The 19,935-nt window shown below is 48.0% G+C and overlaps 1 protein-coding gene across 2 annotated transcripts in view; it reads right to left on the bottom strand.

The window, feature by feature from the left end:
- EYA2 (EYA transcriptional coactivator and phosphatase 2) overlaps nt 1–19,935 on the bottom strand; it is a 264,886-nt gene that overhangs the window by 166,437 nt on the left and 78,514 nt on the right. Inside the window, exons 2-3 of one of the 2 annotated variants that reach the window (XM_072735719.1) lie at nt 15,838–15,956; nt 2,084–2,129 (exon numbers count right to left, since the gene is read on the bottom strand). In XM_072735719.1, the coding sequence (XP_072591820.1) occupies nt 2,084–2,129; nt 15,838–15,946 (155 nt within the window). In that variant the 5' untranslated portion in view covers nt 15,947–15,956. The remainder of the gene's footprint in view (nt 1–2,083; nt 2,130–15,837; nt 15,957–19,935) is intronic. The other variant, XM_072735720.1, reaches the window with a different exon arrangement.

Here is a 19,935-nt window from a genome sequence, read left to right on the forward strand (position 1 = left end):
CCACTTCTCTATCACATGCCATTTACAACAGCCCCGAGAGAGTCCCCCTCCTTTAGTGATAAAAACAGCTAAAAATTCTTGTGTGTATTACGTGCCAGGCACCGTCCTATCCTAATTCCTTTCTGTGTATTGGTTCATTTAAGCCTTATGACAACTATGACAACCCCTCGAGGTAATTCCTATTCCTATTCCTATTTTATAGATAAAACAGAGGCAGACAGAGACCAAGGAACATACTGAAAGTGCAGCAAGGATGCAGAGGCCGCGCCCTTCACCACATCACTGTGCCATGTCTCCCGTTAGCTCCCACACCTGGACACTGAGGCCAGCTGCGCCTGACAGCCCGTATGTAGCTGTTCTAACTAGAGAGCCTGCCGAGATGTTAATGAGATCCCCAATTCTAGATGGGTCCCATTCTGGTTACATCTTTTTAGTTTAAAACCTGTTCATTTCCAGAATTCCTCCTGCCTAAGAAGCCTCATGGCAGTTGTGAGATGGGCACAAAACTTTATGGAATTATGAAAAGATGTTCTCCTGCCCTTCTTTTCTTTCGACTACTATTGTGAGAGAGGGTTGGGGAACTTGTTCCAGAGTGCGTGACAAACTCATTGGACCCAGAGGCGCCAGAACCAGTTCTGGAGGGTTTCATCCACCAGGGTTCCCGCTCAGGCCAGCACCCAACGATGCATCCCCAGGGTTAGGAATGAGCGCTGAGCACAGCACCTTAACTGAACCTGCTCCCAAGTGACACCTGCCCTTGGAACTAGAAGGTGGTAATTCCAGGCATCAACTCCTGCTTCCCATCTTCCCATCAGAATGCCCCCCGCCCCCGCAGATTAAACTGGGCAGGGCTGGGCAGCCCTGGCGGCGCAGCGGTTTAGCACCGCCTGCAGCCCAGGGTGTGATCCTAGAGACCTGGGATCAGGTCCCACGTCAGGCTCCCTGCATGGAGCCTGCTTCTCCCTCTGCCTGTGTCTCTGCCTCTCTCTCTCTCTCTGTGTCTCTCATGAATAAATAAATAAAAATTTTTTAAAAAATTAGAAAAACATATTCTTAAAAAAAAAAAAAACTGGGCAGGGCTATAGTGAAAACCTAGAGAACACCGTGGAAGTCCCCAACTCTGAGGCTTGAAGAAAAGTTTAGGTACATTTGACAGACCTCTGTTGCTACTAACAACCCCCGAAACATGTGCAGGGAAAGGAGGGCTGAGGAAGTATGCTCCTTCTAAAGACCTTCTCTAGTGGTTTCAAGGGAGGCACAGGCCCACATCTGAGGGGGCTGACCCTCTGGACTGAGGGCACCTTGGCCACCTGGCCAGGCCCAGTGCAGGCCTTCTCAGGCTGTGGGGTGCAGGCCAGCAGCTTCCCGAGGGCTCAGAGGGCTCTGAGTGAGCCGTGGCCACGAGGGAGCCCCCTCCGCCCCCTGCACACCTGTGGCAGACACTGATGCTGCCCACGTGAGGGGGTCTCGGCTTTACTGGCTTGTCTCCTCCACTCGATGGGCAGCTCCCTGAGGGCAGGGACCACCCCTCAACCATTTCCAGGCCTTGGGTCTCAGGGTCCCACAAGGGATGTGGCCTGAAGGAGTGCTGGGTGGGTGTTGGGGTGGGAAGAGAGGATGAAACCAGGGAGGAGGGGAGGGGGAAAGCAAGAGGGAGGCAGAGAGAGCAGGACAGGGAGGGAGGGGAGAGGCAGAGTGGAGAGGGGAGAGGAAGGAATAGAGGGAGGCAGGGACAAAGGGAGGGACAAAGGGAGGGTGGGAAGGAGTGACAAAGAGTTGGGCCAGGAAAGGAGAGGAAGGGGAGGGAAAGAGAAGGAAAGACTAATTAAATGAACAAAGAGAGGGGAGAACAGAGCCAACATCCAACACTGCTCCCAGCTTCACTTGAAGCCTCTTTTACATGTTCTAGCTCCTTTCCTGGTTGGGGAGACTGAGGCCTGCCAGGTGGAGTCGCAGGCTGGTGGTGGCTCAGCTGGGAAGTGCTGGCCCTGGGATCCCCTTCCAGGGACTCTGGCCCTAGAGCCTCTGCCTCGAAAGGGGGAGGAAGGGAGAGAGCCAGGGGGAGCTGGGCCAGGGTGCTCACCTTGCGAAGAACTGAGACACACTCGGAGGGGCCGATGTGGTGACGCCTGGAGGGAAAAGAAAAATTGGATGGGCTTTAGCTGTCAGAGTGATGATCCACAGAAGCTGGGCCTTCAGATGCTGGCCCGAGTGGGAAGAAATGTAGAGAATTGCTGTCAGGGACTTTCTAAATCACAAAAGCTCCTCCAAGGCACATCTTAGCACTTTCCTTCTTGAAAACCCTTTTTGGAGGAGTTCTGTCTCCAGGTACTGATTGAAGGACCACATGGAAGGAGTCTACTATAGCATCTTGAAACATCAAAGTAGATGTGCCACCCCTTGCACAGATGGGGACACTGAGGCCAAAGGGACAGAAACAGTAGACTGGAGCAAGCTCATATAACGAGAGAGCAGCCCCGCTGGGACCTGAACCAGGGTTCCTGCCTCCCAGGCTGGTGCCATTTCCACTCCTGGATGGAGAACTGCTCCCTTCCCTGCCTCAAAGGCAATCCCAAGAACCCAGGAACGGCAGACACCATTGGGTTTGGATTATCCGATGTCCATTTCCCTTCTGATGACATCACCTCAATGTTCCTCCTCATTCTCCCCAGTTTTGGTCCATGGGGTGCAGGTGGTGCTGGCCCCAGCACCTAGGGGGGACACATCTTGGCTCATCTCCTGGGCTCCAGCTAGGGTTGGAGCAGGAAGGCAGAAGGGGCCTGAGCTCCTGATTCAAGTGTATCCCTGGGCACACTCATCCATCAGGGGAGACAATGATGAAAGAGGCAATAAACAGGTGATAGAATTAAACTGGGAGAGAGATTTTCGAGAAGCTAATTTTACAAATGGACAGTCCCCTGGGGATTGTGCTAGGTCCTCTTTAACAGTGCAATCAATGTCCCCCTTGTGGAGCCCTGGGCAGATACTAGAGAACATGTCTCCTGACTGCACCAACCTGCTGGTTCACACTGTCTGGGCAGTGCCTAGGTGGCACTGGGGTATGTGGCTGGGGGGTGGGGGGGTCCCTGTGCCTCCTAAGAAATGCTCCAAGGTCTCAGGAGCTCTGAGCCTCCCTCAGCTCCGGAGCTGGAGGCTCAAAATGCCAACTTGCAATTCCAGTTCCATTACTCAGCAGCAATGAGACTTTGGGCACTTGCCTAGAGTCTCTGGACCTCAGTGTTCCCTCCTGTGAAATGGGGGGGGGGGGGATTGATCTCTCAAGAATCCATGCCAGTTAAATGAGAAGATGATGATGTCATCTTCATTTACCCAGTGCTTATTACATGCCAAGCTCTCTTCTATTACCTGGATTAGTTACTATTAATCCTCAAAATCACCCCACGAGGAGTGGGTTCTATTCACATCTCCAGGTTACAGATGAAGAGCTGCAGGCACAGAGTTTAAGTAACTCACCCAAGGCCAGAGGGGTCATAAGGGGCAGATCTGCAACCTGAACTCAGGTGGCCTGGCTGCAGAGGCTTTCCTGGCAACCAGGGCACTGCAGCCCACGATGGCACTCATGGTAACAACAGTAACTAGCATCCACGTAGGCGCTCACTATGTGCCAGGCCCTGTGCTAACTGCTCATATGCATGACCTCACAGTCCCCACAACCAGGCAGGCCGTGTCATCGTCCCTACAGTACAGATGAAGAAACTGCAGAAGGCTAAGGGCCCCTGTGTGTCCCAAGTCCATTCCCTGAACCACCTCCCTGGCTGAGTCAAATTCTGTTGGAGTCCCAAACCCCTGGGTCAAGGGTCGGAGTCCCAAAACGCATTCAGGGAGCAACAGCTAGGGCCAGACAATAAAACCGAATGGACGATAGCAGCATGTATTGCCCAGAGTAAGAAGGGTTTGGGTGAGACTTTGGTTCCAGCTACAGATGTGAGAATGTGCTGTGTGGGGTGTGTGCAGGCTCGTGTGTGTGTATGTGTGCGTGTGTGTTGAACAGCAGTGTGAAAACACATTTCTTACAGTGTGTCCAGAACAGCCATGGTCTAATGCCAAGGAAAGCCCCTGGCACGCAGTAGGTGCTCACTCAACGCTGGCTCCCCGAGTTGGGGTCTGCTGCCGCCGGCAGGACCTCCCAGCATCCCATCCTTATCCTCCCCCAGGACTGGAGAACGAGCTGTCTCATTCTGAAGCAGCCAGTGTCATTATTGGTAAAAAGCCCATGATCTGAGCGTGTTGAGTAATACATAAGTTACTGAATTAAACATTTTGAATATGTTTTCTTAAATAAATATGTAAATATTCATAAAAATCGCAGCTTATGGAAACATTCCTATGGGCTCGGATTAACTGTAAATGTGAAGCGTCTTTCTGCCCCAGCCTCCACGCTGTGATTTGCATGTTTGCCTCACTCCAACCTCCTCTGTGCTGAATTGCTGAACAACCCGCCTTCCCCAGGTGGGCAGGTCTCCCTCTCCTGCTGTGCGAACCTACAAGTCTCTCCCCTTCCCGCCCCAGCAAACCCTCCGGACGACTGTGCAAGTGAGAGATGGGTCTTCAGTAAAAGCTGTGCCTTCTGCAGACTGTAGGACTTTTGAAAAACACAGGATCTGATCTTTTTGGACTGGTAGCGTATTTAACTTTTCATCCCAGAGACCTGGGGGCATGAAAACCTGGAAAATGAGCACATATTATACGGAATGATCCTCTACCTGCCGCCCTCCTTTCTGCCTTTTTTCCCAGGTGGGGATGGTGTACATCTCATTGGGAATCCTGATGGCCTGTGACAAGTGGGGCTCTCAAGCTGCTTCCCTTTTTCAGGGGGCCTGGGTGAGATCATGTCAAGGACGGCGATGCTCAGTGCTTTGGGCGCAGAGGTGGGGCAGGGGCTTGCTGGGAGTGCAGAGCTTCTCTCTCCATCTGGTTACTCTTGCTGTGGCCTAAGGTTAATGTCCTTGGAGGTCACAAGGACCAGGAGGCCTGCTTGCAGTTGTAGGCACACATCATCTGCATATTTGGAAGTGGGCCTGACAGGGCGGTCTGTGGGCAATGCCAGCCCTAATGTGACGTCGCTATTCAAGTCGCAGGCAACAACGGTCCTCAGGGTAGCCCAGAATGCCTTTCGGTGACCCCCCAGAGGCCCACTTCACCTCTTTCAGATGCCACTGTATCTTTAAATATATATATATATATATATTTATTTATTTTTTATTTATTTATTTATTCATGAGAGAGAAAGAGGCAGAGACGCAGGCAGAGAGAGAAGCAGGCTCCATGCAGGGAGCCCAACATGGGACTTGATCCTGGGACTCCAAGATCACACCCTGGGCCGAAGGCAGGCATCCAACTGCTGAGCCACCCAGGCGTCCCAATGCCATTGTATCTGACCACTTTCTCTGGATGGAAGTCACAGCAAGACAGACCCACTGAGGGTGGAGATACGGGAGGCCAGACCATCAAGCTCTCGGTGCAGCCCAGGAACCATCCTGCCCACAGCTCTGGCAGTGCCACTGCATGCAGGCACGATGCTCTAGACAGCAGCATGATGATGGTACCGTAACCTGCCAGAGGGGAAGACAGTGGGTGGACTGTGGCCACGAGTCCCTGTCTGATGCTGAAGTGTTACAGAGTCTGGCAGTGGGAGCAGCGGGCGTACAAGCATGCTGGCAATCTAGGGGGAGGTCATACTTCTCACGGTCACCCCAGCACCAACATGGGGCCATCGGCACAAGGGGCAGGTGACCTCGGATTCCACTCATCAAGTGAGCTCCCAGCATCTTCAGGGTGCTGGAAACACTATATACAGAAGCAGCAGCTGCCCACACTCACACTGGTGGGATCTGGAGCCTGCTAGATGGAGATGGACTTACGTTGATCACAGCTTCTTGTTTTCAACCTTGTTAGTGCCACTGAACTTGCCACGAGGGAAAAGGTTGAGGTCAATGGAGGCATCATTTGTATCTATGTTGCTAGAGGTGAAAGCAGCCCTAGTGACCCGACCTGATGTAGCCAATCCTTCGAGCCTCACCACGTGTCTTGAGGATGCTGCTGGCACATAAAATGGGACAGCTAACTCTCAAGGGGATGGTGCTGGGGAGACAGAAACTCCTCCTCTTATTTCTGAATTTCAAACCCTAAGTCTTCTCTTCCTCTTCCTATGGGTAAAAGGAGAAGGAATAGCTAAATAGATGGCCAAAGCCTCCGAAATGAGCTCATTCATTCATTCACTAACTCACTCATTGCCTACCTGCAACAGGCAGGTACTAGGAACTGGGTTCTAACGGTGAGCTAAAGCAGTCAGGAACCTCCTGTTTAATGGGGAAGGTGGACAGCAAACAGGGAATTATGCAAATAAGCACCTAATTACAACAAGTTGGAAAGGAAGAACATAGAGGGTACAGAGCAGTGTACCCTGCACAGGACTCTGGGGATCCTCTGAAAATGCAAACTCCTGGCCTGCAGGTCAAGAAAGCTCCCAGGTGAAGACAGTAGGGAGGTTCCTCAAAAAGTCACAAATAGAGCTGCCCTATGACCCAGCAACTGCACTAGTAGGTATTGATCCCAAGGACACAAACACAGCAACTCAAAGGGGCACCAGCACCCGTGTTCATAGCAGCAATGTCCACAATAGTCAAACTATGGAAGGAGCCCAGATGTCTATCAATAGATGAATGGATAAAGAAGAGGTGGTGTACACACACACACACACACACACACACCCCACATACTGGAATATTACTCAGCCATCAAAAAGAATAAAATCTTGCCATTTGCAATGATGCAGATGGAGTGAGAGGGTATTGTGCTCAGTGAAATAAGTCAGTCAGAGAATGACAAACACCATATAATTTCACTCCTGTGTGGAATTTAAGAAATAAAACAGATGAACATAAAGGAACGGAAGGAAAAATAAAGTAAGATGAGAACAGATAGGGAGGCAAACCATAAGAGACTCTTAACTCTAGGAAACACACTGAGGGTTGCTGGAGGGGATGTGGGTAGGGGGATGAGGTTGACTGGGTGGTGGGCATTAAGGAGAGTACTTGATGTAATGAGCACTGGGTGTTACATTCAACCGATGAATCACTAAACTCTATCCCTGAAACTAATGCTACCCTGTATGTTAATGACTTTGAATTTAAATAACATCTTCAAAGAAAAAAAAAAGTGTCCAGGTGATGCTGACATGCCAGGCCATGAAACCATACTTCTAAGTGGTGAGAGTTTGGACCATGGGCTAATAAAGAACTGCAAATCAATAAAAAGCATCACAATTCCAGGTTCATAAAAATAAGTCTCCATTCTAGAAGTCCGAAACTCAAATGCATAATGGGCCTAGAACACAATATAAATGAGCAAGGCATGAGATCCAATTTTTAAAATAAGGCAACTAAAGCTAGGTCTATGTGTGTGAATGCACACTTGTGTGTGACCGTGTGAAGGAACTTGTGCAAGGGTATGCATACTTTGGTCATTCATTTGTGCATGCAAGCACCTGCTGCGGGCCAGATCTACAACCCAAATCTCTCTAATCTGTCCACTTAACGTTCTTTCCCAAAAAAGCACACGGGCTTAATTCAATCTTGCTGCTGCTGCTGCAGGATAACCATGTGACCTTGTGCCTGTCCCTTCCTCTCTCTAAGCCTTGGTTTCCACATCCACAAGTTGGGGCAATATCTCACACCCACAGGGCTGCTGCCAGCCTTGCAAGAGGCAGGGACCCGTCAAGTGGTAAGAGCTCACACGCAGGGGCTGTTATTAGCTTTCCATTCTCCCGGGGCCCTTGCGTAAGCCACTTAAATCCGTGAGCCCAATTTGAATGTTCACACTTTTTTACCTCTCACTGGGAGGATTAAGAAGCTAATGATTCTGAAAGCAGCAGCCACTATTATGTTGCCTAATTGGACCCCAGGGGCCCACTTCTAAGTGATCCCCATGAGATGAGACGATTTCTAGTGCAAGGTGTCTTGAGGAAGGTCTTTGCTATGAAAGGTGCATGTCTATAAACTGAATCAGCTCATGTTCTCTGTATGGGTGGTTTAAAGGGTTCCTGGGCCAGGGACAGTGACAGCAGGAGAGAGCACTGTATTAGGAGTCCAGAAGAGCTAACCCCAGTTTCAGCTCTGGTTGAGTGGCTATGTGACAGGGAACAAGGCATCTGTCCCTTATAAGGGTGTTCCTAGGATTGAACAGAACAAGGCCACCATATCTCAGAGTATGGGGTTCGAGAGGGCACATAAATACAGGCTCTTCTATTTAAATCATCACCGATTTATTTGAATGCATGTTAGAATCATGGTAAGACTATCAAAGGCATAACTTCATTTCTGGATTGGTGTTAAGTCATTTTAAAATGAATTAATTGAAATGGGATTGTTTCAAAGAAAAATCAGAAAGGGGGATCCCCGGGTGGCTCAGCGGTTTAGTGCCTGCCTTCGGCCCAGGGCGTGATCCTGGAGTCCTGGGATCGAGTCCCACATAGGGCTCCCTGCATGGAGCCTGCTTTTCCCCCTGCCTGTGTCTCTGCCTCTCTCTCTCTCTCTCTGTCTCTCATAAATAAATAAAATCTTTAAAAAAAAAAAAAGAAAAGAAAAATCAGTAAGCATGCCACAGGAGAGGTGACATCAACATAGAGCAGAGAGTGGCTGGAGAAGGTGCGAATCTGAGAGACATTGCCAGAGGGGAGAGCTCCTTACACAGGGAAGGCATTCAATAATTGATAATAGTCAGTGCCCTCTCACATAAACAGGGGACTGGTGATTTCCTTCACACCCCACCAATCCCCCCAGAGTGGGATTTCTGTTCTGTTCAGGTAGAGGTTGTTCCAGGTGCTAAGGCCCCCAAGAAGCCAGCTGGGAGAGGCTGAAGGGTGGGAGAGGCGAAGCTGATCTGTACCTCCTCAGGTGAGGACTCGGGCAAAGGTCTGGGCAGCTCAGCCTGGCTGGGATGAGATGAATCAAAACCTGCCAGCTCCAGGCTGGAACCAGTGAAACAGGGACTGAAAATTAGACCCTATCGTGCCTGGAGCAGAAGAGGTGCAGGAGGTCCGAGAGAAGACAGCCCAACCTGTCCCATGGGCAGTCTCACCTCTAGCAGAAACATGTAATGAAATGACAGCCTTGGCTTCTGCAAAAGATGTCTGCATTTTTTTTTTTTGTATCTGCGTTTTAAATGAAAAAGTTTTCTCTATTCAGCTTTGCTTTCTTAGTTCTATAACATTTTTTTCCTCTCCTTCCAGAAGACGGGATACAATTCAAATCCAATTTTCCCTTGAATAGCAATGAATGAGAGTTAATATTTCTCAAGTGGTTCCTATAAGCCAAGTATTGTGCTAAGGACTGCAGGAGACTTACCTCTATCACCGTCCATAACAACCTAACAAGGAAGTTATTATCTGTAGTTTATAGATATGGAAATAAGGCAGGGGGAAATTAAGGAAACTTTACTAAGAATTCAAAGCCAGTATCAGTCTAAAGTTATCCATTATTCTTCAAGACCATGCTGTATTCATCTGCCCACCCATCCATCTACCCATCCATCTACACATCCATCCACTCATCCATCCATCTTCCCATCCTTGATCCATCCATCCACCCACCCACCCATTCACCCATCCACCATCCATCCTCCCATCCACATCCATTCTCCATCCATCCTCCATTCATTCACAATCCATCCTTTACCCAACCATCCATCTACCCTCCAATGATCTGCATCCTTCCTCCATCCACCCATCCATCCTGCGTCCAACCATCCATCCTCTACCTTTCCATCCATTGATCTATCTATCTATCCCCCATAAATAATTTTTAAGTATCTACCCATGAGTCATAGACTAAGCTCGGTGCTATTCAGGAACAATAATTTAAATACATATATAGAAATAAAAAACTGTCCTTGTCTTGGAGGAATTCACCATCTAGAACAATTGTTCTCAATCCTGGGTACACAATAAGCTTCTCTGGAGAGCTTTAGAAAAATCCCATTGCTTGGGTCATACTTCTGACCAATTAAATCAGAATCTCTGGGGGTGGGATCTGGACATGAGCCTGAAACATTTTTTTTTAAACTTCCCAGGAGATTTCAGTGTGCAGCCAGGTTTTAAACCAGTGAGGAAGCCCATTCTGAAAGTATGGTCCTTGGGCCAGCAGCAACAGTATTTCCTGGACCTTGTTAGAAACACAAATTCTTGGGCCCCAGAGCAAACCTTTACCAAATCAGCAATGCTAGGAGTAGGGCCCTGTCATCTATATGCTAACAAAACTTGAAAAGTGATTTTGATGCACAAGAGAATTTGAGAAACACGAAGCTGGCACTTTGCTACTCAGACTGGCTGGTGAACCAGAAGCATCAGCATTGCCTGGGAGCTTGTTAGAAATGCAGACTCTTAGGCTGGATCAGAACCTGCAGTTTAACAAAGTCCCCAGCTGAGTCTATGCACATTACAGAGGGAGGCACACAGAGCTAGCCCATACTTAGTGTTTCCTAAGCACTCTGCAAGGCTTTAACATAATCATGCTAAAGCCTTTCTAACCACTGGCCCACCTGCAGGTCACTCTATCACATTCCTGCTGTACTTCCTCATAAAAATTACCAGCATCTGAAATCCCATATTTGTTTAAAAATTCAGTACCTGTCTCTTCTACCAGAACATAAGCTCTGGGAGGGGAACTAGTCTGTCTTGTTCACCATTATATTCCCACCACCTAAACCAGGTGCCGGCTCACGGCAGGCATTCTAGAACAATTCACTGAACACACATGCAGCAGACATATCGTCATTGTCCAGATGAGGACACAGGCTCAAGGAGAAGAGGAATTTGGTCAAGTGCACACAGCGAGCAACTGGCAGAGCTGGGAAACACACACGGCTTGGCTGAGCCCAAACCCTATAGGATGTGGGATCCAGTGAGCATGGGAAGATGCAAAAAGTGCCTCTGAGAGCCAAGTGACCTGCAAAGCCGCTGAAGGCAGGGAGTAAGTGGGTCTGCTTCTCTCTCAGGTCCCCAGACCCTCATGCACGGCAGGCCCATCAAACAACCCAGTGACCACATGGCTGCAGAAATGAAGCAGTGAATGAGAAACTACCAACTCTCTGGAGGGGCTTGGGAAGTTTCACAATGAGGCAGAGGCCACACTGGATGAGGGGCAGTTTGCCAGGCAGAAAGGACGGTGAAGGAAGCCCTGCGATGCTGCCCTTCCACCTCTTAGCATCTTCCCTAGAGAAACAGGGCACATGTTCAAACAGCAGCTTGCATGACGATACCCCTGGTAGCACTGTTTGTAAGAGTAAAAAATTAGATAACTCACGTTCATCCACAGGGGATGGCTTCGTGAACTGGGGCAGAGTCACTTGTGAGTGTGTTATTCGGTTATGTAAAAAAGAGGCAAATCATTACTTAATGTGTCCTGAACGAGCAGACCAAGTTAGAGCAAATATGTCTTATGCGACAGCTATTGTGTTTAGATTTTTTCCAGCGATACCATAATGTCTACAGTAAACATACATTTTTAAGTATATAAAAATGTACACACCTAAGTCACACGAATACTCATTGATACAAATGTAATTGCTTACAAGAGGGTCTTAACACACACAGAACAGGGTATAGTGGTTATTTCCAGGGAAGGGGGGAGCTTGGGTAGATGCAGCCTCAATGTTGCCAGTCTTTGTATGGATCATGTGTTTATGTGTTAGCTGGTGAGCAGACACTGGTGTGTCACGGAGAAACAGAGGAAAAGGCAGGGCACTCAGGCAGGGCGTGCAGGGTGGCCAGGGCTGGGAGGTGTGAAAGCCTTTGGGGCCGCCAGCGGGGAGCGCTCTGTCTTCTGTCCTCACTCATTGGGAGGATTTCTGCAAGGTGTCACATGCTGCTCTTGCAGGGGGGAACACAGGTAGCTGAGGTGGGCCAGGTGGGCCTTCTGAGCTGACAGCCTAGCTGGGAGCCCCGTAAACGACAGGTGAACAAGCTTGTACCTTCTGATAGAAAGTACAGTGGTGAAGAAAATAGGGCACAAGACAGTGAGGGTCGGTGTTCTGTAGGCCCGACCCTCAGCTCTGGTCTGGAATCTGACCCCTGCCCCTGGCCCTGGTCCAAGGCCCCAACACCTCTCACCTGGGTCACTCTCGTGCCTCCCTTGCTGGTCTATGGGCCTCCATTGGGTCCCCACTCCCAGTCGTTCTCATGGATGGCCCATGGGGTCCTGTTAATATGCAGGTCAGATGTCTCCTCCTCTGCTCCCATCTCACTCAGGGCAGGAGCCAGGGTCCTTGCAGTGGCTCTCAAGGCCGGGTGAGGTCTGAGCCTGGCCATGGTTCTGCCCTCCTCTCCCCGATGGCCCCTGACTCACCGGGCTCCAGCCGCACTAGCCTCCTTATTGCTCCTCAGGTGCTCTGGGGAATCCTGCTGCCCCAGAGCCTTTGCACTTGTTGATTCCTCTGCCCATGAGCTTATTCTTCTGCATAGACACAAACGCCCTCCCTTATGTCCTTACAGTCTTTACTCAAGCATAACCTTCCCAGGGACATCCCCACAAGCCCTGCCTTCCCCTTCCCTGCTCCCTGCACCACCCCCCAGCACATACCACTGTCTGACATGCTCTGTACTTTTTGCTTGTTCACTATTACCAGCCTCTTGCCTGCCAGCCACCTAGCGTAGGTGCTCCAGGAGGGCAGGGGCTTTTGTATGTTGACTTTCTAGGGCTTAACACAATGCTGGGCACGCGGCTGACTAAACACACCTATTGCATGAGTGAATGAACAGTTACTTTTGATGGAGTAAGACCTCTCTGGTGAGAACCGGGGGGGCTGAGGGATGGTCCTCCAGCCGGGGGAGACTGGTCCAGGCCAAGGGAACAGCAAGTGCCAAGGCCCCGAGGGCAGAATCACACTCCTGGGGTACAGCAAATGAAACAAGGCGGGGGCTGGGTCTACTGAGCAAAAGGGATGAGGAGGAGCCGACTGTGAGAGGCTGGCAGGGACAGACGAGGCAGGTCTGGTGGCCGAGGGCAAGGCAATTAGACCTTATTCTACACTTTTTGAGAAATGCTAAGTCCTCTCCATGTTTTAATTATTTCATCCTCATAACAATTCTGAAAGCTCCCTGAAATTTCCCTTTAAGAGATGAGGCAAATAAACTCAAAAGAGGTTGGGTGACTAGGCCAGGGACTCACAGGTGGTAAGAGGCACAGCCATGAATGCAGTGGGAGCCACCAGGGGATTTCTTGGTTTCACATTCCCTCCAGAATCCTCCTGAATGTAGGCTCCATGGCTCATGCCTCACCCTGGGATTTCCTTGGATCTGGCCCTTTGCAGTCACTCAAAAATGACTTTGTCACAGAAGGGCCCAGGAGGCCAGACTGGAAGGGCAGCTGACCAATCTGGCACTAGAGGCTAGAGTTTTGGTGAAATGTTCCCTGCAGAGCCTGGGAGCTCACTGCCCATCTCAAGAGAAAGAAAAGTGTGTGTGTGTGTGTGTGTGTGTGTGTGTGTGTGTATATATATAACTGACCCTGCTCTGAATTTGGGAGCAATCGCTCTTCACCCCAACACTCAGCCCCAAAGCCTTCACCTTGGCTGCCAGCTGGCTCCAGGGCAGCGGAAAGGCTGCAGACTGTTCCATGTCACCAAAAAAGGAGAGAGATGGTGCGTTTGTGGGTGCTACCACTGTAGGGGACAAATACTTGAGGTCTGAGGACTCTCAAGGGCTTGGTAGAAGGAGATTCTAAAGTTTAGAAGTGGGGACTCTAGAGCCAGAGCACCTGGGTGTGTCTTTAGGCTGCTTACTCAATATTTAACGCCCCTGTGCCTCTACTTACACATCTGTAAGATGGGCTCCCAGCCTATTGGGATATAGTAATTCAATGAGAAACATTATAGTGTGCTGATTAGAACACACTTCAGAGTTAGACTACCAAGATTCAAATTCTGGCTGTCACAGAACTATGTCATCTCCATCAAGCTATCTCACGATCTCTTGACCTCTTTCTGCCTTAGTTCCCTCATCTGTAACACAAAGATTGACGACAGTGCCTACTTCTTGGGGGTGTGGGGATTCAGTGAATTGGTCCATTCATGCCTGGCACACAGCAAGTGCCATATGTTTGCTCTGCTGGTGACAGAGGAGGAGGAGAGGTAATCTACAGTTACACTGCTTGCCACAGTGCCTGGCACAAAGTATATGCTCACAAAAATTAAGGACAAAAGGAAGTGGCCGGGACCCATCTAAGGGACAGCTGCTCCTCAGCTCCCACTAGTGGCAGCCAAGTGGGAATGTGGGCCTAGTGTCTCCAAAGCGTGTAGCATTTTAAGAGCAACTAGAAATCCAGATTTTTATGTGAATGCTCCTGATTTTTACAAGCTCATTTTTATTTAAAGTACCGTGTGTAAACCAAACAAAGGCATACATGAGGACCGGCCTTGGCTGTGAGCTGCCAGTTTGCAACCATGGTTTTACACTCACTGTGGTTATTTGATTTACAGGAGAATGGCCATGGAATAATAAGCTTAACCGCTATACCACGCATCCACGGCGTGCCAGGCAGCAGTCAGCACCCTATGAAGCCGGTCGTGACTATGCCCCCATTTGACAGGTGAGAAAATAGAGGCTCAAAAGGTGAAACAATCTGCTGGAGGCTATCTGGCTGGGAAGCAGTGGGGCAGGGATTCAGACTGGGATCTTCCTCACCCGGCAGCCTCCACCTCCTCCTAGCTCTCTTGGCTTCGAAACGAAGCCCTAGGTTAAGCAGTGCCTCTACGCACAAAGAAGAAAATGACTGTTTTTGAACAGGGCTTAATAAACTGTCTCAAATTCTCCGAGAGCCCAGGGTGGTTTACACGGACACTCCAAAGTGTCAAGACGAACAAGGGTGTGTTCTCTAGCATGTGGTTTGGTGGGGGGGCCCGGACTCTCTTGGTGGTACTTTCAGTAGGCTTGTCTCGGCTTCATCGCCAGCGCGCAAGGGAAATGTCACTGTCCTGGTGATGGCAATAATTATTCCCGGTAGCCTGGAGTTTCAATTTGCTTAAAAGCAAATTCCTTGCGATGCTATATTTGACTAGACTACAAGTCTCTGGTTTTTTCCCGACAGTTATGTAGCATTTGTGTCCTGTGAGTTGGCATCGAACATAGACGGTGAGGGAGAGACGGCGGGGGTCCCAGGACACCAGCGGCAAATCCCAAGGCCGGCCAACTAAAGGGTTAAGCCCAATGGTTAAACATAATAGCTTAATGCCTTCTGCTAACTCCCAGCTCTCCCAGGAAGGCTGACAGATCCCAAACAGAGCAAACAATAGCTGGGATTGTTCTAGCGAAAACTAGTTCGGCTGCATCATTTGCCAGTAATTTTTTAAACAGCTTAACTCTCCTCTGCTTCCTTGACTCTAACCCAACCTGAAAGCAAAAGGCAGACGAGTTCTTGTCCCAGCCTCAGACCTTGGTAAACAAGACGCCCGCCTGGATGCTCCACGGCGGCGGGCCGGGTGCTGAGGCACAGCCCGGGAGCTGCAGCCGCGACCCTGGGGACACACCCGGGGCCGGGCCCGGGGACGCGCCCGAAACCGTCGTGCGCAGAGGTGTCCGCATTTCTGCAGCCAGCAAGGTCAGAACACCACCGAGCACACTTGCACTTGCACTTCTCATGACCACACAGAACTGTTAGCAACGCACACGCCAAAGTGTTGGGTCCGGAGGCGACAGTCCCGGTGGCGGGAGGAGAAACTCATACACTGTACTTGCGAAAGGACACGCGTCGAAGGCTGTCGGTCCCTTACTAAGTGGCGCGGGGCGAGCGGGACGGCCACCGAAACTCACGCCGGGAGGCCTACCTTCTACGTCACTCAGAGTCCGGACATCGGCGGCGGGACGGTTAAGCTTCAATTTACCCGGACGATCGCTGTTGACAGTGAGGCTGGGTGAGATCACCAGTTCTAGCATTTCCTTGTACCTGGAAGAAAACAAAGGGAAATGTAATTTATTCATTAATTATGCATGCTTACTAATGATTCCTATTTCTTTCCCTAAGAGTATAAATATTAAAGCTGATTACCTAAACCCAGCCGTCTTATAAATTCTACATAATAAAAATGCACTAAACTTTTCATCAAAGGGAAATGAGGAATTAAAATGAAGTACTTGGGCCCCTCCGGAGAATACACCCACTTGATTAAAACTTTCCCTTCCTTCGTACGGTATTTTGCCATTAGAAAAAATATATTCTGGTCTCTTTGAAATGTCATCGGAATGAGCTGGAGTGAGCTAGGGAGCCTTCCCAGCAGAGGAAGGGAGAGACAGGCGGAGAGGGAGAGTTTGGGTTTCCAGAAGCAGAGGCAGAGGAAGCAAAAGGGGTTGACTGCAGTTTCGAGGGGAAAACAGACATGGTGTTACTCGGACAGACAGACGGACAGAGGCTCCAAAAGCATCCGTAATATTTAACAAATCCCTCTTGGCGACCAGACTCCACAGCCCATCACTTTGGTCCCCACCAAGGAAGAAAACACTAGTTCCCGAATTACTTGTGACTTTGATAAAACGTTATGGGGGGCGGGGAAAGCATGGGACAAGTCTCCTGGGTCTTTCTCATTTTTTTTTAAATAGAAAACTGTTCAGTCCCTGCACGATGATGATATTTATTCCTCCTAAATTCCTACCCATTGTGGTTAGGAAATGAGGTTTCTGGTTCACGTTCATCACACCGTACCTGGTGGCTTCCAAAGGGGCTAAACTACGAGCAATAATGTTTGGCACTGGGTCAAGGTGTCCTCAGAGAAAGGCTAAGCACATCAGTATTGCAAGGTCATTGTTGGGAGGATCTGTTCTCATTACTTCAATAAAATCCAACATACCCACCGATGGCAAAGGGGTTATAAACTCGAATTTCCTCATGGAAAGGTCATGGATTCAGATGTCAGTTTTGCCCCTCATGACCTTCAGAAAGTTACCAAACTGCTCTAAGTCAAAAGCATGCTCATCTGGACAATGGGATTCTCAAAGTACTCCCAGGAAAGGCCATGATAAGGATGAAAATGGGTGGTATGTGTAGGGAAAGGCCTTTGTGGGCAGCGACCTAAATGCCCACGCACTCCCAGAGAAAGCATAACTACAGGCGGAATATCATACAGGAGTGAAAAAGACCAAGCTGGGCTCCACACACAGCATGACGGACAGACGAAGTCCTGAGCAAAGAGGCAGAAGGGTACCCAAAATATGACATCATTTCTGGGAAGTGCAAAGCATATAAATCAATATTGTACACTGTTTAGGGATAGGCACACATGCACTATACAGATAATGGTACATACGGGATGAAAAACACCAGTTTCAGAGAACGGCTAACTTGGGATGGTGGGGGAAATGCACTTTGGGAAGTGGTACTTCCAAATGGGGGGGGGGGGGGCTTTAACTGAGTTTGTAACATTTTACACTCAGGGGTTGACACAAACTGTGGCCCATCCATCTTTTCATGTGATCTGTATGCTAAGATTAGCTTTCACATTTTTCAATTAATTACTTATTTATTTTAGAGAAAGGGTGTGGGGGGCAGAGGGAAAGAGAGAATCTCAAACAGGCTCCATGCTAGGCATGGAGCCTGACGTGGGGCTCGATCCCACCACCCTGAGATCATGACCTGAGCTGAAATCAAGAGTCAGATGCTTAACCAAGTGAGCCACCCAAGCACCCTTTCACATTTTTAAATGGTTGAAAACAAATCAAAGGAAGGATAATGTTTCATGACCCGGGAAAAGTTCTCTGTCCGTAAGTAAAATTTTCTCAAGACATGGTCCTGCTCATTGGTTGGCTGGACTGTCTGGGGCTCCTTTCACTCTGCACCTTCTGAGTACAGTACGTGTGACAATGACCCACAAAGCTGAAAATATTTAAGAATTGGCAGAAAAAGTTTGCCAACTCTTGTTTTAGTTTGTAAGCAGGGCAGTGGCATACCACTGTTATGCGGCTACCACACATCTTTGTGTCCCTGAAACACTTAATAATTAAAAAAAAATCACTTACACATCGGAAGTACTTTATATACACTTTTTAATCTGATGAGAGAATTCCACGCAACTAAGCTTCTAGTGTTTATATCTTTATGTCAGCTGGTAAACATTTGCCTGACAGGGGAAAAAGCAGCACTGTGACTTCTGGCCTCGGTCGCATTGCTTATTTATTTTGTTGAGTGGTGCTGTCATCCTGAGGAGCCCAGAGCAAGAAGGGGCTTGTGAGTTCTAATTCTGGGACAGAGTATTGCTACTAAAGCTTTTGGTATGTTCACCTTAGACTTTTGCCTAACATCCCTGAAGGCCAAGCCATCGTGGAAATCACCTTTATTTCCCCCACAACCCCTGACACAGAATCTTATTCATTCTGTCATGCTACTAACATCTGCAGAAGAGTGGGAGGGGGAAAAAAAAGTTGGAAGGGAGAGGGGGAAGGAGAAAATCTGTAATTGAGCGATTAGCTTCTTCAAACAAAATTTTTAAAATTTCCCATTTATTCTCATTTTTCCACCCTATCCTAGACAGTGACTCTAATGTATTAAATATATGAATATGTCTCCTTATAAAATGAGGCTGTATTGTTTTATGTGTGACTTGTGTTTTAATTTACGTGAATACTGCTGTGCATGAGATCTTGTCCTGTTTATTAGGCTTTTTCTTTCTAGGCTGCACTGTGATTTTATAATATGTACATATTGCTGAACAGTCATCTAGCTTATAGTTAGAATTCCAAACTGTGTATTCACCCTATTATATTTATGTATTGCCCTAGTGATAAACAGCCAGGAAGCCTTCATCTCTCAGCTACTATAAACAATGATGCACGGAACATCTTCATTAAATGTATATAAAATGTATCTCTATATGTGTGTTTACACACACACACAGATTCTTAAAATATATATATTTGCAAGGATGATTTCTGTCATTGGGCGTATGTAAACTGAACTTGACTGTTCCTCATAATTCTTGTGCTAATCGAGATCTCTATCAGAACTGCATAAGTCAGGGGCACTGGGGTAGCGCAGTCAGGTAAGTGTCTGACTCTTGGTCTTGGCTCAAGTCTTGATCTCAGGGTTGTGACTTCAAGCCCTGCATTGGGTTCCACACTGGGCGTGGAGCTTACTTTAAAAAAGTATAGAAGTATTCTAGTTGTCCAGCTATCTAAGTTTTGTCAAATTGATGGGTGGAAGCGATATCATAGTTGTTTTACTTTGTATTTCTATGATTACTAGTGAGTTTGAGCACATAGTCACATAATTGTGGAACATGTGAGTTTCTGGGAACTGTTTATTTATATCTTTTATCTTTGTCCATTTTTCCTTTTTTTTTTTTTGTCTTTTCTTGCTAATTTGCTGGAATGCCTTGTAGAGTCTAGATATTAGTTCACTGCTAGGCTTAGATGCTATAAATTTCTTTTCATTTGTTTTATTTATGGTGTCTTGGAGAACAAAACATTTCTTATATATTTTCCCAGTATTTTTTCTAGGTGTGAAATTAGTTCCCTAAGCCTAGGATATTAAAATGTGTCCATATTTTAATTTGCTTATATTTCCATATTCGCTTAGAATTTTAACTTTCATGCATAAGTCTTTAATTTACCTGGAATCTTCCTTTTCATATGGTTTAGAGTTGCATTTTTCTCCAATACTGGAAAAAATAAAAATAACCCTTTTTTCCTAGTATGTAGTAAACTCTTCAACTGAGTTCACCTCCCAGCTATGATGGAATAGTTTGTAATTTTGGTTCAATCTTACTAACACAATACAAAATTAAAGCTGTAAAACATTGTTTTAAGGTATCAGACAGCAACTAAGGGAGGGCTTGAGTGCCCAAGATCCCAGAGAGATGAGATATGGACTGAGTCCCATCTAACTTTTGCCACTTTTCCCCTCAAAACATCTGCCAATTTTTAAGCACAGAAGAAAA

The sequence above is a fragment of the Vulpes vulpes genome, chromosome 14 (genome assembly GCF_048418805.1).
Source record: "Vulpes vulpes isolate BD-2025 chromosome 14, VulVul3, whole genome shotgun sequence".
In the NCBI taxonomy this organism is placed as follows: domain Eukaryota; kingdom Metazoa; phylum Chordata; class Mammalia; order Carnivora; family Canidae; genus Vulpes; species Vulpes vulpes.